The 23,715-nt window shown below is 49.9% G+C and overlaps 1 protein-coding gene across 2 annotated transcripts in view; it reads right to left on the reverse strand.

Moving 5' to 3' along the window:
* Positions 1–7,949: 7,949 nt before the first annotated feature.
* Positions 7,950–23,715, reverse strand: part of SLC26A9 (solute carrier family 26 member 9) — a 28,828-nt gene continuing 13,062 nt past the window's right edge. For both annotated transcript variants that reach the window (XM_059413268.1, XM_059413269.1), the window contains 16 exons: positions 22,958–23,122; positions 22,225–22,377; positions 21,832–21,914; positions 20,929–21,076; positions 20,502–20,615; positions 20,211–20,288; positions 19,558–19,653; positions 17,577–17,683; positions 16,874–16,943; positions 16,654–16,746; positions 16,425–16,538; positions 15,561–15,842; positions 14,447–14,501; positions 13,127–13,272; positions 11,409–11,480; positions 7,950–10,137 (listed from right to left, as the gene is read on the reverse strand). In XM_059413268.1, the coding sequence (XP_059269251.1) occupies positions 10,090–10,137; positions 11,409–11,480; positions 13,127–13,272; positions 14,447–14,501; positions 15,561–15,842; positions 16,425–16,538; positions 16,654–16,746; positions 16,874–16,943; positions 17,577–17,683; positions 19,558–19,653; positions 20,211–20,288; positions 20,502–20,615; positions 20,929–21,076; positions 21,832–21,914; positions 22,225–22,377; positions 22,958–23,122 (1,824 nt within the window). In that variant the 3' untranslated portion in view covers positions 7,950–10,089. The remainder of the gene's footprint in view (positions 10,138–11,408; positions 11,481–13,126; positions 13,273–14,446; positions 14,502–15,560; positions 15,843–16,424; positions 16,539–16,653; positions 16,747–16,873; positions 16,944–17,576; positions 17,684–19,557; positions 19,654–20,210; positions 20,289–20,501; positions 20,616–20,928; positions 21,077–21,831; positions 21,915–22,224; positions 22,378–22,957; positions 23,123–23,715) is intronic.

Consider the following 23,715-nt stretch of genomic DNA (forward strand, 5'->3'; position numbering starts at 1 on the left):
TCCACCGTAGGTCTGGGGCGCCCTTGATCTTCTGCTTTGAGGTTCTCGGAAATCCCTTGCTATATGACAAACCAATTAAAGGGGGGAAACGCAAAATAAAATCAGCAAAGCGTGTCAGACCTTAATAGGCTTCTCACTTCTGAAGTTTAGAACTTGATTACCAGCCCCCTGGATGGGGGCTCCTGGCTTTATTTATTACCGGGCCCCCGGCTTTATTTAACCTGAAATTGAAACAGTATTCCTCTATCTATAGACGTGGCTTTGAATCAGCTCAGAGGGCTTGCCCCTGTTTCGCTGGAAGTGTTTTAGATATTAATGTAAACACTGCATTTTTGCAACTCTAGGCAAATACATGAAGACTGAAGGATGTTGAGAAAGATTGTGCTTCAATAATTTTGATGTACTTAATAAACTGAAATTTTAATAGCTGTTCACAGTAAAGGATCATTTTGGAAAAAGAAAGAAAAGAAAATTGGGACACAGAATAAAATTAGATTTATGGGAGCCAGAAAAAAACATTCCTTTCATATCCCTTGATGCAATTTAATCTGCCACCAGTCACATATTTTAGAATTCTCTAGAAAAAAAATCAACAGTAGGGTTGCATAGCTACTCATGCCCAAAGCTGCAAATTCACACTCCTGGTGTCTGCCAAAGCTCAGAGAGGGAGTGTTTTGTTCCCTTTCAGGAATAATAACAACAACAACAACAACAACAATAATAACAACAACAACAACAATAATTCAAAAAAAAAAAAGACTACAATCATATATTTACTTTTCAATAGCAATCTAAAAAACAGTATTATGAAACATTTCACACATACTGAAAGGTATAAAGAATAATATAATGAACATTTCTGTATTCACCACCCAGCTTAAGATCTAGAATATTAAAAATAGAGTTAAAGTGAGTTTTTAAAATTATAAATAGTGGGGGTGCCTGGTGTTGCCCTGGGTCATTAATTCAGGGTTGTGGGGTGGAGCCCTAGGCCTATTGGGGTATCTGCTTGGGATTCTTCCCTCTGTCCCTCCCCTTAAAATAAATAAATAAATCTTTTAAAAAAATGTGAACATTGGCAGAATTTTTATACAAAGTGGCTTAATTTCTACCAAACTTCAAAAACATTTTTAATAAGATTTTTATTTATTTATTTGAGAGAGAGATTACAGAGGTAGAGGGGAAAAGCAGGCTTCCTGCTGAATGCAGAGCTGGACGCAGGGTTCCCCCACAGGACACTTACCCAGCTGAGCCACCCAGGCACCCCCAAACTTCAAAATTTTTATGATTTTAAGATTAGTACACGTTTAGGCCCTTGCGAATTATTTGGAGAATACAAGGAAATATAAAGAAAACAAATTGTGCTTCTCACACAGTCCTTTTTTATTTTCTTGCTTAATAAATCTTTCTCTAGTTCAATATCATACATATATTTTGATGTGTCATCTTTTACAGTTTTAAACTTTTGCCTTTTATATGAAAAATAAAAAATCATTATGCAGAGATACTCACGCATAATATTTTGATGTGTTATTCAACTTTTTTATGCCCTCAAACACTCACATATAAGGTGTATGTTTTATTTATTTATTTAAAGATTTATTTTATTTATTTATTTGACAGAGAGAGATCACAAGTAGGCAGAGAGGTAGGCAGAGAGAGAGAGAGAGAGAGAGAGAGAAGCAGGCTTCCTGCTGAGCAGAGAGCCCGATGTGGGACTCGATCCCAGAACCCTGAGATTATGCCCTGAGCCGAAGGCAGAGAACACACACACACACACACACCTCAATGCATACTTTAAAAAGGAACCAAAAGTAAGGAAAAGTGATAAAGGATAGAGAGGAACAGTTCTGCTAAAATACAGATAAAGGGCTGCTCCATACAAAACAACATTGGGACTCTGAATCCAGTCACTCTGAGCACAAAGAAAATCACTCCACAAGGAACGTGGCTAAAGCTGCCAGCAAATTTCATTATGCAAAGCATAGGAGCCTTACACCCATTTTCCTCTGTATAGCATAAGTGAGCAACACTGCCAACAGGCCAGAGGATAGAAAGACACGCTCAGAGAAGGATGGCACCTGGGGATGAGAGTGGTGTGGTCTCACTCCCCAAAGCCCCTCTGTTCTTGCACCAGGCCAGGGCAGCTGATGGTTCTTCATTCTTGACATTTGACTTTCGACGATTTGATCTGGACCCTCACCCCCTCTATTCTTTCACTAGTGAACACGCCTTTATTTCAAACCTCTTAATGAACTTGAAGAAAAGTCCAGTGTTACTGGGGTGCCTGGGTGGCTCAGTCAGTTAAGAATCCACCTCTTGGTTTCAGGTCAGGTCAGGATCTTGGGTCCTGGGATCAGCCGGGTGTTGTGCTCCTGGGATCAGCCGGGTGTTGTGCTCCTCCCTCTCCCTCTCTCTTTCTGGAAGGAAGAAATAAATCCTTACCAACCCCCCCCCCAATGTTACTAAAATTAACTGCTGATATTCATACTGGCATGCTTTTTATTAAAAACTTAAAAACTTCAGACATGTAGCATACTTGGAAAAAATAATTTACTATGTGTAAATAACGATACAACAGGCAAGACCGAGAGTATGGTGCTCAAAGCATGCCCTAAAGGAGTCGATGACAGGGTGACATACACCAAAAGAACAGTTGTGAAACTCTTAAGGCCTAACACCTGCAGTTTCCCAAAAAAATATGTGTTCCTCAGGTGTTAATAAGGCATACCTAGAGACCAAGTAGAGATCTGAAGTAATGCGTTAGGAGGACGTTAGGTGGCGGAAATCCATTCAGGTTTGGTACACACAGAGCGTTACTCCGTGTTCAGGCAAGATGGGGAAGACAAAAAGGACACATACCTGTGCTTTGGGGGCACTTTCATGTGACTTGCATCTGGTACTGGGTTGTTGATTTTTCTCAAACACAAGATCCAAGTGCATTTGGGAGATCTAGCTCCGTTTCCCTGATTTAAATAGAAAGACCACCCAAGGGAGGGGGGTCAGTTAAATCAAGCAGGGTGGGGGTTGGGGGATGGGGATGACTAAATAAGGGTGTCCACTGCAGTCATTTCAGAGGACAAAGAGGGAGAAGTGATATATTTATTTGGTTTAACATCATCTCTTTCCAGTAGATCGCAAGTGACTTTAAATTAAACTCCTTTTTTCCCTGTATGCTTCCAACCCCTGTGCTCGCTTTACACTCATAACATTCAACTAACTACATAGATACTGCCCCAAATCTCTTCAATTTAGGGGCTTCCAATGTGTGTCTGTTTCAAAAAAAAAAAAACACAAAAACCAAAAAACCAGATACATACCATATACAAAGTCCTGTATTTTGCTTCTTTCCTTTAGCTTATATTAAAAACGTTTCCCTGAATTTAAATATCCTTTAAATTCTCTTACCATGTAACATTTGATACTCTATCTATGCAATGAAAGTGTAAAGCAAATAACACGACCCCAAAATCAATAATGGTAAAGGTGTGTGTGTATCCTAGTGCCTCGCTTCTTCCGTTCCCTGCTCTAGGTGACCACGCCCTGAAATGGGGTGTGTCTGAGTGTGCTTTCAATCATTCCACCCTGTATCGGGTTAGGAGAAAGAGAGAAAGAGAGAGAGTTTGGTTTCGCTTGCTTTTATAAAAGTGACAGCACGCTTTTTACAGTCTTTGCGGTTTTCACCCTACCAGGAGTTTGTGGGGTTTGTCCCTACTGTTCTCTCCCACTGCAGGCTGTTCGCATGCCCTGTGTAGGCTACTGCATTCTGCAAATACGTCATCACCCAGCATTCATGTGACCTGAGCCACAGGGGAAAGAGATTCTCGGAGGTCTCTACCTAGGAGTGGGAACGTTGGGTTGTATTATATGCGAATGATCAGCTTTATAAGATAATGCTGAATTATTTTCCAAAGCCATTGAACTAGTTCACTCCCCTCAATAAGCTGTGCTGAGTGTATGAGCTCCTGTTGCTTCATGTTCTGCATATTCTGACGAGCGAGTGCTTGGCATTTCAGACGTCTTAATTTTGCCCATCTAGCGGCCGGAAAAAGGATATCTCATCATGGTATTGATTTGTATTTCCAGTTTAGTAAGGACTTTAGGCATCTTCTCATTTGCTTACTGGATATTCTTGTATCTCAATAAAATCACTATCTCTGTCTTTTGCCCATTTTTATTTTGAGTCATTTGTCTTACTGGCTCTTAGGAGTTTCTATGCATATATTTATTTATTTTATTTATTTGATACAGAGAGAGACAGAGAGATCACAAGTAGGCAGAGAGAGAGAGAGGGGGAAGCAGGGTCTCTGCTGAGCAGAGAGCCGGATGCAGCCCTCAATCCCAGGACCCTAAGATCATGACCTGAGCCAAAGGCAGGGGCTTAACCCACTGAGCCACCCAGGCACCCAGGAGTTTCCATATATTAAATACTAATATTTTATCAGTTATGCTTATGTTGCCATATTTCTATCCATTTGTGTCATGTGTTTTCACATTATGGTCTTTGATGAACTAAAGTCTTAATTTTCATGTTGGTGAACTTATTTAAAAAAATCATTGGTACTTTTTATTTATTATTTAGTAAGTCTCTAGTTCAAGGTCACAAGTCTATTTCAATATATTATCTCTTAAAAGGTTTAAACTTTTACAGTGAAGTTCTTTTTTTTTTTTTTTTTCTCAAAGATTTTATTTATTTATTTGACAGGCAGAGATCACAAGTAGGCGGAGAGGCAGGCAGAGAGAGAGGAGGAAGCAGGCTCCCTGATGAGCAGAGAGCCCGATGCGGGGCTCCATCCCAGGACCCTGGGATCATGACCTGAGCCGAAGGCAGAGGCTTTAACCCACTGAGCCACCCAGGTGCCCCTACAGTGAAGTTCTTAATCCATCTGGAATTGACTTTTTTGTAAGTGGTATAAGATCACAGTACAATTTTATTTTTTTTCCAATGAGATAACCAGTTTTCCCAACACTGTTCCTTAAATAGGCTACCCTGTCCTCAGAGATTGGCAGAGCCAGCTCTGACATTTTACTATGTTTTCATATGTGAAAGGGCCTGTTATTGGGCTTTTTTTTTTTTTTTTGCCTTGGTTTCTTTGTTTATTTCTATGCTAATATGACTAACTCAATTATTATAGCTTTAAAATGTGTTTCCATATCAGGCAAAATGCTTTTCTCCCTTAGTCTGTTAATGTAGTGAATCACATTAATAAATTAAAAAAATGTAAACCACCCTGGGAAAAACCATTACTTAGATAAACCCACTGCTGGATTTTTCCTTAAGGATTTTTGCAATTCTGTTTATGAATTTGATTTTGGCCTGTAGTTTTTCTTTCTAATAATGTCTTTTGGATTCAATATCAAGTGTTCTAATAGCCTTGGAAATCCCAGACAAAATGGTAGAGATTTCCAGCTGACCCCCTTATCCATTCCCCTTCTTTCTAAGTAGCAAGAATTCTGAGTTTGAGCTCAGCAGTTGAATATTCAGCTGCAAGACCACATTTCCCAGCTCCTGGCAGCTGACCTCTGCCCTGTGACTACATTTGGAGAATGGAAGGCAAGCCAAACTGCTGCATGTGATTCAAGGAGGTGTTTTTATAGACACACTCTTGTTAAAGCCTTCCCTCTGTGCTCAGATGTGATGGCCATAGCTCTAGCAACCGTGTTGGACCATGATGGTGAGTTCTACACCTTGGGAGGAAAGTAGCCCGAGTCCTAGGGGAACCTCATGACAATCCCAGCCCTGGCATATATACCTTTGGATTACTTTTACAGAGAGAGAGAGACTTATTTTTACTAAATTTACACTATTAAAGGAGTGACTTTCCTCTCTCTCTCTTTTTTGCATTCTCTGTAATATTTTATATATATATGAAATTGGGCCCGAAACACAATATATTTTTCTAACAATTCTAAAAAATAAAGTAATCTGAGCCTGGTGCTTTCTCTGTTTTACCTAATGGCTGGAGGATTTTCAGACTTTCTACTGTTTTTTTTTTTTTAAATTTCATTTTGGTAAATTATATTTTATTAGCAATTTATTCATTTCACTTAAGTTTTTAACTTTGTAGTAGTTAAGAGCTGAAGCTCTAGAGCCAGATTACTTGGGTTGAAATCTTTTTTTTTTTTTTTTTTTTAAGATTTTATTTATTTATTTGACAGCAAGAGAGGGAACGCAAGCCGGGATAGACAGAGAGTGAGAAGGAGGCTTCCTGCTGAATAGGGAGCCCGATGTGGGGCTTGAGCCGGGGACCCTGGGATCATGACCTGAGCGGAAGGCAGCTGCTTAACCGACTGAGTCACCAAGGCGCACCCCTTGGGTGGAAATATTAAGCTCCTTCGTGTTCATGGAGTTGTGTTGAGTGGGAAACTTAGATGAAACCTGTCTGGGGGCGCCTGGAAGGCTCAGTCGGTTAAGTGTGTGCCTTCAGCTCAGGTCCTGATCTCCAGGTCCTAGGATGGAACACCTCGCCCTCAGTTCCATGCTGAGCAGGGCCTCTGAGCCCCCCACCCCTTGTGTTTGACCTCCCGCTCTCTCAAATAAATAAATAAAAATCTTAAAAAACAAACAAACAGACACACCTTTATGAGTTTCAGTTTCCTCATCCGTGAAATGGGGATAATAATAATCCCCCCTTCCCCTTGTTGGGAGGATTAGTTGAGTTAATATGTGTAAAGCATTTGGAAGCTTATAGTAACAGCTCAATAAATGTTAGCTATACTACCCTTACTATCTTTTTCTTTAATTTCTTTGAGTTTATTTGTTTGTTTGTTTTTAACTACCACGGTTGAATATCTGGTTCATTAACTGTCAACTTTTTCTTTTCTGTTTTTGAAGATTTTATATTAAGTAATCTCTACACCTAGTGTAGGACTTGAACCCACCCAGTGTAAGGCTTGAACAACTGGAAGATCAAGAATTGCATGCCCTACTGATTCAGTCAGCCAGGTGCCCCTCCCTGCAGGTATTTTTTTCTTCCTTAAAGATTTTATTTATTTATTTGACACAGAGAGAGAGAGAGAGAGAGACAGCGAACAGAAGCAGGGGGAGTGGCAGGCAGAGGGAGAAGCAGGCACTCTGCGGAGCATGGAGCCCAAGGTGGGACTCCATCCCAGGAGCCTGGGATCATCACCTGAGCTGAAGGCAGGCACTTAAGTGACTGAACCAGCTAGGTGCCCCTCTCTGTACTGTTTTGATACATAGTATTTGCATTCTTGTTTAAGTCTGAATGTTTTCAGTTTTCCATAGGATCACTTTTTGGACTCTGGGTTATTTAGAAGTATTTTTTTAAAAAATTCTAAAGGGGGGGTGTGTACCTGGGTAGCTCAGTTGTTAAGCATCTGGCTTGGGTTCAGGTCATGATCCCAGGGTCCTGGGATCGAGCCTTGCATCAGGCTCCTTCCTCCACGGGGAGCTTGTTTCTTCCTCTCCCATTTCCTCTGCTATGTTCCCTCTCTCAACTGTTGTCTCTCTGTCAAATAAATAATAAATAAAATCTTTAAAAAAATTTTAAAGGCATCCTTTTTTGGTGCAAGTTGTCTTTTTGTAATTGATTTGTAGCTTCAATGTGGTCATTGCTTGTGGAAAATGCCTCTTCTTCAAAATTTGTTGAGAATGATTTAGAGCCTAGAATGTGATCAACTTCTATAAATATGTTATGTGTACTTAGGAAGTAGAAATTTTAAATGTTGTGTGTGCAGTTTTACACATGTCCACCAGATCAAGATAGTTGACTTTGTTGTTTAACTCTTTCATATCATACTCCTTTTTTTTTTTTTTTTCCATCCGTATGATTTGCCAACAGTGAAAGAAATGTCCTGAAATCTTCCATCGCATTGGTGGATGGCTCCTAGCCCTTTGTGTCCCTCCAGGACAGAGCAAAGCAAGGCCAGCCTATTCTGGAGGTGACTTACTTTGCCTTGATGTAAAACCCGCCAAACACATGCATCTGTTCACATTTCAAAACCACTTTATTACCAAAATGAACAAAAGGAGAATGCTGTTTAAATTAAATAAATTACACAAACATCGCGAGTCCCGGGCTTCCCCAGGGATCCCATCGTCACAGGTCAGTATCAAGAAGAACATTCAAAAGTATTGAAATTCTGGATTATTTCACTACCTTGCCCTCTTTTCCTGCCTCAGTCATGTCCAGACAATGGTCTGTTTGACTTTGCTTGGGTTCTTTTCAAAGTCTTCCAGTAGTGAGGTTTTTGTCAAATCCTCCCTCTCCCAGATGTGTTTCCAATTTTACCTCCACTGTCTGGACACTTGGTTCAAAGGACACCTCTGCTGGGGATGTCTTGAGGCTCTGTGACCTCCCCCTACCTCCTGGGCCTGAGATGGACTTTGAAGGAGGTGGAGTAAGGGAGATGAGTTGTCATTGGCTAAAGTTCTTGTCCTCCTGGAATTTGGCACTTCGGGGGCTGGGCACGGTGAATCCCAGATAACATTGTCTTCTGCCTTCCAAGTCTTGAGTTCCATTGGCAGCCAGATGGCATAATGAAATCACAGAGAAGCAATGCTTGTAGGCCAAGAATCTGTTGGCTCTTTGCCAGCACCCTCTCCTTTAACTCTAAGAAGACTTGCTAGCTGACCAGCTCACTCAACACACAGACACACAGCATAGGTCAGGCTGATGTTAGGAATTGGGGCTTTTTTTTTCCAGGTTGGGCCAGCCCAACCTGTTGGGCAGGGTCATTGAGTTGAAGGAGCTTGGAAGAAACAGTGGAGGGAAGACGGAAAGGTTTTCTGGGCACTTCCATGGGAATTTCCCCAAATACTTGCACACGCCGTCTATTTATTTTCAAGTCAACAGTAGGGTTCTTCAATTAACCCTTCACATCCATGAAGAACATATCCCTCTTCTCATCTGTCCTAGACGATGACTTCAGGTCCTGAGTCTGTTAAGGAAGCCCGTGGAGGAAGACCCAATCTGGATCAGCCCTTTGCCGTGTTCTGCCCCCACTTGGGGGGGTGCCACTGGCTCTTGGGGGGGGGGGCTTCTTCCCCTGGCTGGCCGAAGGATCTAGGCTCCAAGCTGATAAGGGAGAGCTAAAATCATTGGCTCTTCACCAAGTGAAAAAGCACAAAGTTGATTTCCTAAGCGGGGGAGGCATTTATGAAGTCAAGGGGACCATCAGGGCTCAGGTCCCACCAGCCCTTGGTTGCCCCTAGTACACCCCACCCCCAAGTCTCTAGTACAAGAAAGGATTTCCAAGAGCTTTTATGCAGAATAACTGGCATCTGTTACTAGGTTGCCAGAGGACTTTGGTGGCTACCCACCTGTCCTTTTGGGTCTCAAGTGGAGGGGGGCAGCCCCTGAAGGCAGCAGGGAGAGATCATGTTTGGGGACAGCTACATTGGTGGGCTGCCCCAGGGGAGGTAGCTCTGATGGCCCCAGGACCCTGGCCACCCCCAGGCTTGAGTCTGAAGTGCTGAACAGCAGCGGAGCTCCCAGCAGCCTTGAGATGAGGAGGAAGGAGGCAGAGTCAAGACCGAGTCCTGGGTCGCAGGGAGCATGTGGTCCCAGGAGCACACAGCTGCCAGGGACAGAGTTGGGGCAGCAGGACGGGGCAAGCCATTGAGTCCTAAGCAAGTCCGTTCCTGTGTCCTGTGATGGCTTGACACCATCTGACACCAAACTGTTGGGGGCGCACTAGGTCCCTAGCCTTTGCACACTAGGTCAGCAGGGGCCCATTCTCCCTTCTGTTCTTGGCTCACTCTGAAAGGCAGCAATCTGGGCCAGGGAGCGGGGGTGCAGTGGGGGTCCCATCAGCTGCCTTGGGCAGGGCATGGGAGGGTGCGGTGGGGTGAGCTGTAGGCTTTCTCCTTCTGGCCAGGGCCCTGAGCATCAGCAGGAGAGTGAAGAGGTGGTTTTCCTTGTTGCTGAGGTTGGCTGGCTCTAGAGATGCCAGGAGGCCCGCGGGGGAAGGAGAGAGGAGGAGGAGGAGGGGGAGGGTAGGGAGGGGCGGAGGTCCTGGTGGATGTGCTCTCCTCTACCCACCCCTCCTCATGACCCCAGGCTCGTTCTTCTTGGGAGTCCCGGATGCCACGTGCTCTGGAGACAGTGTGGGGGGCTGGCTGGGCCCTCACAGGGCAGTCAGGGTTTCCGTGTGAAACATACTCCCAAACATCTCCTGCAGGAGGACAAGGGAGGGGAAGGGAGGGCGTTAGACCTGTCAGATTCCCAGTGGCTGCCACCGTGAGGTGACCCCATGAGCCCCTGGCCTGAGAGAGCTTCCTGAGGCAGCGTGTGAGTGTGAGTGTGTGCGTGAGCGGGGGAGAGGCGGGCCCCGCCTAAGAGGCCAACTGGTACAGAGGTAAGGAGAGGAGATGCTTGGAACCTGTGCAGAGTCACCTCTGGCAGGCTCTGTGACCTCCAGGTGTCCTCCTCCTTCTCAGCTTCACTTTCTTTGTTAGCTGACAGGAGGGGGAAGATCAGACACGCTCTAAAGTCCTTTCTTGCTCTGATAAGCTGTTCGGGGGCCTAGCCAAGGTTTTTGGAATGTGCTGGAGATTCCACGGGAGAACAGAAATCAGCCTGCTAAGTCTTTGTAGCTCCGGCTCTCTTTCCTAATGCCTCCCACACGCCATCAGCTCTCCCAGAGACCTGTTCGGAGGACACGGAACTCAAGCCCAGAAGGAATGAGAAGAGGTACAAAGTGAGATGCGACCCCCAGGCCCGAAGCCAGACTCCTCCCCAGCTAGTCATCTGGGTTTCTTGTAAGTCAGGCCAGGGGGGTGGTCCTAGTTTCTCTGGCAAGACGACGGGGCCCTGTGGGGATGCTGACGCTTCCCCCCCCCCCCCCCCATGGCCACAAGCGCTAAAGCTAAAGGGCTGGCCGTAGGCGACAACATTTGTAGTCCTCGAATTCTGACCCTCCCCAAATAGAAGTATCCTGAGGGCATGGGTCTCAGCACTGGATGCGCTGAGAACTGGGAACTGGGAACTGGGCCAGAACCCTGGAACTGGGCCAGGCAAGTAGTCCTCACATGTCTGTTGCCTTCGTGAAGGAACATGTGAATCCCTCACGGATCCTGTGAGGTAGACGGGGCCAGCCGTCCCCCACAGCTCCCCGGCTCTACAGTGATAGAAACGGAGGCCTCATGTGCTGTGCGTCCGTCCCAGATCACGTGTGGATACGGTGCAGAGTTCAGCATAGACGTCACCTCCTGAGAACCTTGTCCTGTGTCTCCCCCTTCCCGCCCCTCCCCCCTGTGATGCCTGTCAGGGAGTGAGAAGAGGTGGGATCTGCCATTACAGGAGAGTTGAGAGAGCAACATTGTGGCCTTCAAGGGGCCGGCTCCGGCTTGGTGGGGAGAGAGCCCGGTGAACACCGTGGGTTTGGGAGGGTCTCCTTCCCGCTCTGGGCCCCCCACCCCCCATACCTGCTGCCCCTCAGCTCACCTGCTCTAAGTCCCAGTAGCTGGGGCTGTCCTCCTCCAAATCATATAGGGACAGCTCCGGGTCCACTGGAGCCTGGAAGGGGGGAAGATGGGTGCAGGATGAGCTCCTGGCAGCCTCCGGAGGGGCACCATGTTTTCTGCCACATGACTCGCCGTCTTGCTTCTTCCCTCCCCTCCCTCATCTACCTCACAAAAAGTAGCACGGGTGCATCTGGGGCTGCCCTCCTTTGTGGGCACCTTAGAGGCAGAGGAGGTTGGCCTAGCTGACAAGGACGACTGGCTAGCTGCCTGACCTTGGGGAATCCATTTCCTTTCTCTGGGAATCTGTCTCATCACCTGCCAAAGTAGGATAATTGAACTCATTTGGTGGGCTTTCTACCTCATGATGCTGTCGAAAAGGGGTGTGCGTGTGTGTATAATTTATATATATACACATATGTATATGTGAATATATTTTGTAATATGTAAATATAAATATAAATACATTCTACATCCATAAATCATTTTAGATCTATAACCATAGTAACTGAGCATCATTTCTGCAGTAATAAATGGCGAGGATTCTTCCAGAATCTCCCTCTTTTTGCTCTGTGGAGCCCAAAGGCCTGTTGTTCCTGCTCAGCTGTTCTAAGAGTGGAAGACGGGTGCCAGGGCCCTGTGTTTTCCTGGGCAGTCTTTCAGCACTTAGAACAGATGGTTTCACCTTCATCAGTCTCTTCCAGCAAAGAGCAAATGGTTGCTTCAGGGCCAGAAAAGCCTTTCTTATGAGCCAGGACAGGGGAGGTTTTATATATAAGGAGGTCTCGGGCTTGGAGTCCTGGGAGGCCAAGGGCAGGGGCTGCTGAGCTGGGAGGGGCCCTGGGAGTGGAATGGGGGGGAGGCTGGGCAGGGCCAGTCTGGGGCCCCAGTCAGTGGGGTGGATTTCTTCTGCCTCCCAGCTTTCTGGAGTCCTAGACAGTGTGATTTGTAGCTCATTTGCATACCACTTAGTGAGCTAGCAAATTAAATGTCAAGAAACTGAGACCAAACTTGGATCCAGCTTCTTCATCCATCACCAGGCTGAAACCTCTAAGCTCTGCTAGATTAAAACGGGCAGAATCACTCCCCTCCCTTGCCCCAAACCTCTTCTAGAACTAGTGAAGGAGGAGGCAGGTAGACAATGCCAGAATCCTGGGCATACTCTAATATGCTTTGAGTGTTTGTGTGACCTGGAAATTAATACTAATAAAACATATTACCGAAGACAAAGTGCTTCCAAGTGACACAAAAGGCATGATTATCAGTTGATCTTAAAAAGGAAGCAAAAGAGGGCGCCTGGGTGGCTCAGTGGGTTAAGCCGCTGCCTTCGGCTCAGGTCATGATCTCAGGGTCCTGGGATCGAGTCCCGCATCGGGCTCTCTGCTCAGCGGGGAACCTGCTTCCTCCTCTCTCTCTGCCTGCCTCTCTGTCTACTTGTGATCTCCCTCTGTCAAATAAATAAATAAAATATTAAAAAAAAAAAAAAAAAAAAAAGGAAGCAAAAGAAAAACACTGTGAGGTAGGAAAAGTTAATTTAGGCTACTTGTCCCAGATAAGAAACTCGGTAATGACAGTTTTAGAAAAGTGAAAAGACAGACTTGGTGTTGGAACCTAGACCTTCTCCTATGTTCTTTCTCATGCCCCCGGTCTTGCCATTTCAGTGCTCTGGAGCCTTGGCTTCCCAACGTGCAGGGACCTTACCCCTTGGAAGTCACGTCCTGGGACCACTTCTCTGGCGTTTGCCTGGGCAAAGAGGACAGCATCATGTATGCTGGGAAAGATGTGGTCGCGCTCTAGACACCCATCTTCAAAGACGCCGCCGTGGCTGATGTCGTTGTACACCTGGGCTGGAAGGAGGAAAAGGCTTTCAGAAAGGTAACAGTCATGTGGTCTGGAGCTGGGGGTGGAGGAAGGATGGCGACAGGGAAGGAAGGGAAAGAGAGAGGACTGAGGGTTGTACTCTGGGGCATTCGCAAACGCCGGACCCAGGCATTGGCCTTGCAGTATCCATTCTGGCCAGCAGAGGGCAACGTGAGCTTGAGGATGCCGAACCTCCAACCCAGGGCAGAAGGAAGCAGTTTGATTTAGAGAGTTGGTACTTTGTGGGGATTGAGAGGGAAAGGCTAAACTGTCTCCAAGGACGCTGCTGGCAATTCTATCCCTGGACGGTTTGTTCTTTCTCTCATTTCTCTAGAACTTTCCCACAACCTCCAATGCATGGAAAAGCTCTCACTTTTACCAAATGCTGGAGATGATTTCTGGAGGACCGCCCAGTGAGGGAGGAGCCCACTGACTCTAACTGCCATTGCAGGTTCTCCCTCTGAGCAGGTTCCTTGGAGCCTGGGTCCTGCTCAGGCTAATTCTGAAGTTGGGCCAGCCCCCAGGAGGGCTCTGGATCTCTGCAGGAAGTGCGGTGTATGTGCCCCATCAGTCCTGTTATATGTCTGTGTGTCCTTGCTTTCGGTCCACGACCTCGCACTCTGCATCCTCATAGACGATGTGAAAAGTCTTCTGCTCTGTGGGCATGTCCTCAGGGCCATGTCTATGCACCCTTCGGAGATGGTGTGTATATAAAACAGTGTGCCTGTGTGTTCCCCAGAGAGCTACCATGCGTGTGTGCCATCTGCTCATTCACGGGCTCACAGGTTTGGAGAAGACCCCAAATTCATCTAGTCAGCCCCCTAATTTGACATAAGTAGAAACTGATGCCTAGACATGAAGTGACTTGGTCAAGGATGCAGGCAAATTAGTAGTGGGGCAAATTAGAATCCCGGTTGTCCCTCTTACACGTCACACCCTTGCTTTCCTGCCTCCTTCCGTTACTGAGACCTCTAGGCTGTTTCCCCAGTCTGGCCACAGGCTCTTCTGAGTTGTGCTCCAAGCACTTAGGCGCAGGCAGTGGTCGGGGGGAGTTATCTGAGTGCTCTCGTGTCCACCCTCCTACGCAGCGTTCCGCCAGCCTGGTCCTCCCCTCCCCCCCACCCCCAACCTTCGGGTCCTCTAAATGTCCTCCTCTCTCACCGTGGATGTTCACCAAGAAGACCTTCACACCGATCTTCCCATAGGTGGAGCTCAGCTAGAAGTGTTGGGGGAAGGGTGTTGGGATAGGGAGACAAAAAGAAAGGAATGTTCTGAGTAGGTCTCAAAGGTGATTCACAAAACGCACTTCAGAGGGGAAGCCAAACAAATAAGCAGCCCCAAGCACCCTGGCAGCCAGAGATAAACATAGCAGCAAAGCACACCCCTTCTCCCTGGAGTGCTGGCCGTCAGCTTTTCTGGAAAGCAGGACAGAAATGCACTTTGCCAATGAGGCGGGCACTTAAAGACACCGTGGCCCCTTCTTGTGGGGTCAGAGCTTTTCCCTCAGTAGCTTGGATGTCCGGGTTTCACCTCTCTTCCAACACTGGAGCTTCAGGCAGAAGCTGTGGGGAGGCTGGAGACAGGCCTAGACTCCAGGTCCCGGCTAGGGAAGCAGGCTGAGCCCACGGCTGGGGATGGGGGTCTTCCGGGCACCCAGCAGATGCTCTGTGTGTGATACTTGGTCTCTGTGCTGTCCATAGGCCTCGGTTTTCCCGGGCTGCCTCTATCTGAGCCAGCTCTGAGGCTTGCTGACTCCCTACCATCGGAGGCATTGCTGAAAAGGTATCAGATGGATAGATACCTCTACACAGGGTGTCCCATGGACTGCCGGTTTGGCCTGGGAATGTGGGGCACTAATGTTATGTCTTCTCTTCTCACTGGACTGGAATTGGCTGATGTTGGAGTATTTGGGTGAGGGTGGGAAGAACAGCAGACCGTGAACCGGGCCCGGGCCGTACTCTACTCAGAGGACCCTGGGGTGGGATCCTGGTGGCCTGAGAAGGACCTTAGGACGTCTCTCTGCTAGAGACAGGGGCTAAGGCAGGTGGGGCAGCAACTATCCCTCTGGGATTCCTTTCCAGCCGCTCATCACTGTGGGCTGTCTAGGCCTGCTTTGCAGAGAGCTGCCTCTCCTGGTCATGTCCAGAGGAAAGCTCCCTTTTGAAATGAATGAAGCTTCCCTTGTCAAAATGAGGGCTCCAAGGAGTGTGGGAGAGCAGCGGGGAGGGTGTTGGGGTGGAGGGTGGGCTGGCACTCCCTCTGCTTGGGGCCTCACCTTGCCCAGGGCTTTGATGCCCATCAAGTCCACAAAGCTGACCCCACTCATATCAAGGATGATGGTGTGGAAGGTGACAAAGGGTGGGACGCTGGCCAGCATGTCACTGGGCTCACTGGGGGTCTCAGCGGAGGCTGGTGGCTCACAGTGGGCCGCTGGGGAGCTGTCCGGGCTGAAGGTGATGTAGGAGACGCTGGCGCCGTTAGCAGGAGTCTGGTTGTTGTTGGGGTCCGTCGGGGAGGCGTTCTCGAAGTCCTGCTGAAGCTCCTGCAGGGAGACAGTCTGGGAATGGGGGGGTGGGGGGGCAAGGCATCATCAGACTGAATCAGACTTTGCTATAGTTGAGGCAGGGGCAAGGAATGTGCCGGGGGGGGGGGGGGGCAGTAACGTCAAGAATGTCGCGGTGGTGAATACGAGCCCCCAGAAACCTGCAGGGAGGGCACCTCCCAATGGCCTTTCCCCAGGTGGGGACTGCGTGCTCCGTCTCCCACCATCCAGACAACGCTGGAGGAGGCATCCGGGAGAGGCGTGGATGCCTCGGCCCATTCCGCTGTGGGAGAAAGGGCCTCTGGAAACAGCCGTGCCCGAGAACTCCCACCCTCACATCTAACCTGGGTGGGTACCCCAGCAAATTCACCGCTGCTCCCCATTTGGGGTTGTCCCTAAGTCTATGCACCACATCCCGTCTTAGCCAGAAAATGAGGAGGGGCCGTGGGGCTCTGTGGTTACCCCCAGGAGCTGGCACCCCCTCACCCAAGGGGAAGAATGCCCAGAGACTTTATGTCTTTGCTTCAAGAGGTGCTGGGAGGGGGGGCCCCCGGGGGCACGATCCAGGAGGATAGGCTCCTCCTAGCGTCAGTTCACCTTGGTTTTCATAAACAGAGACTTCCTCTGCTGTGTGGGCCTCAGCCTCCCCTTCTCCTGCCTCCTGAGGTATTTTTGCTTGGCTAGCAGCACTTTCTGGGGGTCCACACCCGTCTGCAGGGAGAGAACAATTGCAGTTTGGACCTCTTTGGAGGTGGCCTGCCTCCCAACCCTCTTTCTCCCATTATCTCTGATCGGCCCCTCTGGCCACCAGAGTCCTGAATCCTACCTTGGCAATGACCTTTTGCCTGAAGATCTCCGAGTTGGCAAAGTAGAGAGGGGAGCAGTAAGTGACAATCTTAACCCCTTCGATTTCCTGGACCTAGGACAGGGAGACTGAGCTCAGGTGGCAGGCATGTCTTTATTGGCTTTTTTTTTTTTTTTAAACCCTCTTTTCTTTGGGGTGGGGGCAGGGCAAAAGAAATAGGTCGTAACTTTGGATTACTTACCCTGTTATAGGTCTTGGGATTAACATAAATGTCAGTGTCCATGACCTGGGCCAAAGCATAGCCATTTCGACTGGGTGAAAAAGGAAAAGAAAAAAAAAAAAAGATCATGCTAAAAGCCAGTGGGCCTAGAAGGATACTCGGATGGGAGCGGGGGCAGAGGCAGGATGGGGTGGGGTCCCTTTCTCCTCCCCGGGCATGCTGGGTTGGTCTTTCTATACTGGAGACACATGCCTGGTGGCCTATGGCTGGGCTATGACCTGAAGGATGACAGGTGGGGCCTTGACATAGCTCCCAGCCTGGGGCTCGGCACAGAGAAGAGGTAGAGTATGTGAGGTGACAAGCTTGGGTGGCCCTGAAGTCACCACTTCCTGGTTCTGAGTTCTCAAGGAGAGAAGACAGTGCTACCCTCACATAGAGCATCCTTCCTGCCGTGGCCTGAAACCTCTTCCTGAGGTGCCCCTGGCCTGTACCCTTTAACCTTTTTATAGGAAGGACACGGCATCTGTCCTCTGGCCTGGTATTCCCCTGGGGAGGGTCCCGTTTGGTCTGTTCTTCCCCTACTTTGTCTGGCCCCCAGCACTCCGAGCCCGGGAAGGCTTCCTCTGGGGCTTTTGAGTTATGGCAATCGGTCAGCCCAGCCTGGGCGCGGGGTGGGGGTGGGGACACTGCTGTGCCTTGCGGGGGTGGGGGGGCTGTTACTTACAACTGAGTCTGGAAGACCACCACCAGGGCGGAGAAGGCGACGCCCACGGCCACACCGTACGGCAGACTCAGGAAGAACGAGGATAGGAAGCTTACCATCCAGACACACTGTGAGGACAGACACGTCAGAGCAGGCCTGGGGAGAAGGCTTGCCTCTTCTGGGAGGTCTTTTGGGAATAGCCAAGGCCTGTTTCTGCAAACTCAGACCCACCTTCCCCTTTTCACGGCATTTTTGCCCTGTCTTCTGTATTGTGGCTCTGGGCACGCTTGCCTGTCTCCCCCAGACGGAGCGTGGCTAGCAAGCTCGCTGGGTTTTTAGGAGGCGGCCAGGCCACCCAGGGAGGCAGTGTGGAGCACACTGAGAGCATGAGGGTCAGATCCACCCGGGGTTCAAAGTTTCATTCTCCCACTCACTAGTGATGTGAGCCGAGTTGCCGGACCCACAAAAGGGGAGCAGTGACACCTGTTTCATGAAAGGATGAAAGAGCTAAGCCACCTAAAGGTCCTAGCCTAGCAACAGGCACCCAGTGGTCACTCCACAAGTGTGAGCTCCCTTTCTCCACCTAACGGGAGGCTGTGTATGCCCGACACAGGCTCAGTGGTCTTCCCCGCCTACCCACCTGGGGTCTGGCTATGTGGGTGGGGGCAGGGTTGGCTGCTGTTGGTTGGACCCCTTGATTGTCCTTTACAGTCCCCCAAATTCCTCTAAAGGAAACAAATCTGCCCACGTTCCTGCAGAGAACAGTGAGGCTCAGACCGGAGCCCAAACACAATGTAAATCTCAGGGACGATTGTCATGGGGGAGGATTCTGGCAATGCGGTAAAAGCAGATCAGTAGGGTGGGCATTGGAACATGACTTTCCCCTATCCTCATCACTCACTGGGGGACCCCGGATGGACCCCTCACTCCTCTGGCTTTAAGGATTTTCCTCATGCAGGCAACCCCAGGAGACAGTACCACGCAGAGGTTTGCCTATCTAAGATTTGGGTTCCAATCCTGACTACTACTTACTACCCCTGTGGCCTTTGACAAGTTCTGTAACCTCTCTGAGCCTTGGTTTCCTTATCTTTTTTTTTTTTTTTTTTTAAGTTTTATGTATCTAAGTCATCTCTATACCCGACGTGGGGCTCGAACTCATAACCCAGAGATCAAGAGTTGCACGCTCGTCTGAGTGAGTCAGCCAGGGGCCCCTTGGTTTCATCATCTTGAAAGGAAGTCAGTAAATCCTCTCCTAAGTTATGGTGGAGCTTAACTGGGGATGGTGGTTGTAATTGTCGGTACCTGGTAATCTTAATACTCTTGTCCAACGCAAGATGCATTGGGACCATGACTAATCATAACAGTCATGTTTGCTGAGCATGGCATAGCTACCCGGTGCTTTCCCAGTGCTTTTCATTTAATCCTCAACCCCAGTGTGTGATGCGGCCATGACTGTCATCCCCATTACAGAGGAGGAAACAGCATTCCAGAGAGATCTGGCAACTCACTCAAGATCCCAGTACACTGGCTTTAGGTTCTAGGGTTTTTGTTGTCACTGTTTTTTTAAGAACTATTTCTTTCTGCTTTTGCTCTTTTTGTAGCTACAGATCATAAAAATAACCATAGCAACGTTTTACTGGACCCGGGGTACAAATCAGGTAACATGCTTCTTGCTTGTATTATCTCATTTCTTCCTCATAAACACCCCGGGGGGTGGGTGGGTACAGAGTATAGGATACCTATTTCTCAGATGAGAAAGCCAAGACTCAGAGAAGTTAAGGGACTTGCTGGTTTAGGGCCAAGCACAGAGCCAGTGAGCCGCTGAGATAAGGTGTGAACACAGGATATCTCACGCCAAACCCTGGGCTCTCGGCAGCTGGTTCTGCGACGAGGGAGCCGCAGAGCAAAGGGATCCCGGACAGAAAGAGCTGATGGGGCTGTGGGGTTGGAGGAGGGAACCAGGGGCCTGGAGGGGGTACCCAGAGGCCCCCCCTATACCTACACAGTCCAGCTTGCTCTTCTTCCACAGGTAGTAAGGGTCAGCGAGCTGCCTGAGCGAGTTCTTGAGGTTGACAGCGATCAGTGCTCCCAGCACAGACTGGAGAAACAGAACATCACTCTTCCTCACCTGGGGGACCCCCTTCTTCCTCCCAGCCTACACACCCCCCGACCCTGGTGTCTCACAGGACAAAGCTGCAGTTCCAGAACATCTCTGCTGCCAGAGCCCCCAGATCTCTGCACTCCATCTTAGGGCTGGAGAGTGCAGGTCCAAGGCCGTGGGGCCCCTCCTGGCCCTTCTCCATGCCACCCCACCCCCTCTCCAACCCCCCCTCCCCCATGCCAAGAGCCTTCTGAGTCAGACACTCCTAAGCACTTGTAAACACTGATGGGGGGACTGACCCTGGGGTCAGAAGGCTGGAGTTGGCGACCAGCCCTGCACTTATGAGCTGTATCACCACACATCATTAAGACTGCCTCAGCCTCAGTTTCCCTCACCTATAAAAGGAGGAAAGTAAACCCTGTGTTGTCTACTTTACAGGTTGTGGTCGGGACAAAGCATGACCCCGTCGTCACTTTGTAGAGGGTCACACAATGCCTAGGGATTGTTCTTACTGGAGTCTCCCGTCTGCCTCCGCTTTCCTGCTGCACTCTTACCTTGGGGAGAGGGTATAGATAGGACCCCAGGACCAGCATGGTGATCATCACGACCAGGGACACACACAGGCTTGCCACCTGTTCCGGAGAAAGAGTTGGGAACAGGGCATAGGGGTGATATTCTCGTTGTTGACTTATTTCCAACAGATGCCTTTGGTGGAGTGGAGACCGATGGGGGAGAGGAAGGTTGGAGAAGCAGCTGGCCCGCCTTGCAGGTGTCCCAGCTTCTCTGGGGCTGCTGTTTTGTTTCCCTCTCACCTCTCCCCCCAAATGCCCTGCTACGGCACTCACCTGGGACTTTCCTCCAGCACCATCCACAGCCAGAGTGACAGAGAGGGCACAGCAAATGACGTGGATTTTAAAGAAGGAGCCAAAGAAGTTGCTGCAGCCCAGGGCGATCATCTCCTGTGGGGACAGGGGCAGGATTGGAGGTGGGGGCTATGGGGGGCGGGCAGCAGGTAGAGACCAACATAGTCATCCATGCAGGCTGGATGTTGGGCCTTGGACTTGAGAATGACCCTACAGCTAGAAGGCCAGACACTCCCAAGCAAGCTGAAGGCAGCCTCCTGTGGTCAGAGCCCCTCCTGCTCACCGGCACGCACCTTGCTCACCGGCACGCACCTTGCTCACCACAGCCCCAAGAGCCCCACAGTACTTGTCGCCAGGCCTCTGTGGGACGGGGCCCATCCTGCTTTGCCCTGTAGGTAGCTGGACCTACCTGGTTCGAATCCACATCATAGCCGTGCTTGCTGGCCAGGGTCCGGCCCATGGCCAGGTTGATGACATAGCCCACAATGGCCAGCGAGAAGGCTGTGCCCATCATGTCCTTCCACTGGGAAACCACAGGCAACACGGGAGTGGGGAACCTGCCAAGGAGCCAGAGAGCAGGCAGGGCCCGGAAGTGTGAGAAAAGGAGGGCGAGTCCTTTCTCAACCCACGGGGACTGGCCAGGCTCCACAGTGTGCCCGGGTCTACGTCCTCAGTATGACCCTGTGAGGAGCTGCCATGCTCCCATCAACAAAACCAGAAGCCAAGACGTAGAAACTCACTCCTCTGAGGTCCTAAAGCCAGTAAGTGGTGGGGTCTCGTGTGTTCACGCCCAGGTTCTGGACTCTGTGCTCACTAGTCCACAGATCCACAATCCCCAGCTCCCCGCCCTCTCCTTCTCCCCCTCCAGCCTCTTCTCCAGCCCTGCAACACAGCCACCACCTTCCCCTCCCAGGGCCTGGCGTGGTGCCTGGCACAGAGTCGATGCTCCACACGTGTTGTTTTGAGGCTAATAGCTTCCTTTCCACATGGAGGAAAAGAGCCAACACATTAGAGCAGGCGAAGAGCCGGCAAAGGGCTGATCAGAGAGGCTTTGCTCTGGCAGCATCCAGTAAATGGGACATTTGGGGAGCTGTGTGGTGGTTAAGATTCGCTGTTTGTAATACAGCTAGCATTGGCTGATTGCATGGCTCTCTTCCAAAACAAATAACAGAAATCATTTCCACTTGGTCATTGTCATAGAGTCCTACAGTGCTTCCTCATCGAGGTTGTCCTCTCTGGGTCTCTGAGCAGAGGCCTTCATGCAGGACATGTTGTTGGGGGGTGGGCAGGCTTCTGGGGCACCCGGACTCACCCATGTTGGATCTCTCCCACGATCTGCATGTGATACTTTTGGGGCATCTTACAGCCCCCAGAGATAGCTGTCGCCACCACCACCTGCAAACCCCAAAATGCAGAATGGGAATGGGCAAGGCATGGCTCGCCCAAGCTTCCCTTTTCTCTGGGGACCCCAAATCCAACTCTCCTTCTCCCTCAAAGGGGAACAACCCAAGGAGCAGGGAAGAGTGGGAGCCATGTACAGGGGGATGGAATGGATTTACCCAACTGCCGGTTCTACTGGCTGCCAGTGGAGGGGGAGGCAGAGGTCGGTAGGGGCTCTCCCTTGGCCTTGGGTGGAGCTGAACTCCATTTCTCATGGCCTCTCCAGCCTGGCCCCCAACACTCCAGCCCCAGACGGGGTCCTTACCACGATCATCTCCGTAGGGATGGGGAAGCGGATCCTGTGCATGTAACGAGCGTTGAGTTCCTTCACCAGCACCAGGAAGACGCCACTGATGAGGGCGAAGATGAGCGAGGCGATGTTGGTGTGGGGGAGGTTTTTGCAAATGTCAATGAAGGTCTGGGGGAGAGAGCGCCGTGCTCATGGACTCCCACCTCTTCTTCCTGTGCTATCCCCACCCTGGGGTGTCTAACCCAGTGGAGGGATGTTGTCCATGTGAATGGAGGCACACCAAAGCAGTATTCAGACCCTGGTCTCCCACAGCTCCCCATTTTCCTCCTGCCTCTCCCAAAGGGTTTGCTGGGAGTTCACGCCAGTGTGGGAATGCTGATTCTTTTTCTCTTTTTCTTTAGAAAGAATCTGAGCTCAAGGAAGAGAGTTGGAGATAAGACGTAAGGAAGAAATTCCCAGGCAAGGAGGGGTTGAGGCACTCCATCAAGGAACTGATGGAGAATGGATAACTCCTTTTCTGCCGGGATTAACCATAGAGAGCCTCAGTGAGCCCTCAAGGTCATGGTTTCACCCTTGCTCCCAAAGTGGGAGCCCCCAGAGAATCCTTTCGGAACCGTGGGTCAACCGGGGGTCAACCTTGTTTGCGAACGTCGTGTAAGGAGGAGCTCACAGCTTCTTCCAACAGTAACACCTGCTCTGTGCCTGCTTGAGCCCCTCCCCATCTGCAGGGGTGTGCTCCTAGACTCACAAAGATGATGGACCCCGGGCCTGCGTAGGAAGGGATGGTCAGTCCAAAGATGTATTTGAGCACCGAGATCAGGATCTGCAGGCCGGCCGCCGTCATGAAGCCCCGGATGAAGGACTCGGACAGGTAGATGGCCACAAAACCAAACTGCACGAAGCCCAGGCCCATCTGAGACGAGAGGGGTGGGGGTGGGGGGGATGAACGAGAGGGGTTGGCAGTGCCCGCAACGGCCGGACCCAAACCCGGGCTGGAGTTCCAGGCAGCAGCCCCAGGGAAATGAGCCTTTTGTGACCGGGTCTGGCCCTCTGCTGTGCCAGGCGGATCCCAAGTCGGCGTAGGGGCACAGGCCTCTTTGTCGCTTCCTCTCTCTGGCTTTGGTTTTCTTATCTGAAGAATACACCGGGTCCTCCCCCAGAGAGGCCCCTCCTCTCTCAGTAGACGACACCACCATCCACCCAGTGGGCTAACCAGAAACTCGGAGGTCATCCTCCCCCAACCCCACATCCAGCCTACCACCAACGCCTTTAACGGCCCTGGCCAAATGTTCCATAAGTCCGCCCAATCGCGGGGGCTCTCTCCGTGGCTGCCACCCTGGTCTAGCCCTCGTGAGTCTTGCCTGGGCCTCTGCAGTCTCCTGACAGGCCCCCTGCTTGGGTTCTTCTAAACCGCTTCCCACTTCTCCTCTCTGTGGCCTGAATGACCTTAGAGACCGCCAATCCCACCCAAAGGCACTGTGTAGGGGACAGACCTCAGCTTCCATT

This window comes from Mustela nigripes, chromosome 10, assembly GCF_022355385.1.
Source record: "Mustela nigripes isolate SB6536 chromosome 10, MUSNIG.SB6536, whole genome shotgun sequence".
NCBI lineage: Eukaryota > Metazoa > Chordata > Mammalia > Carnivora > Mustelidae > Mustela > Mustela nigripes.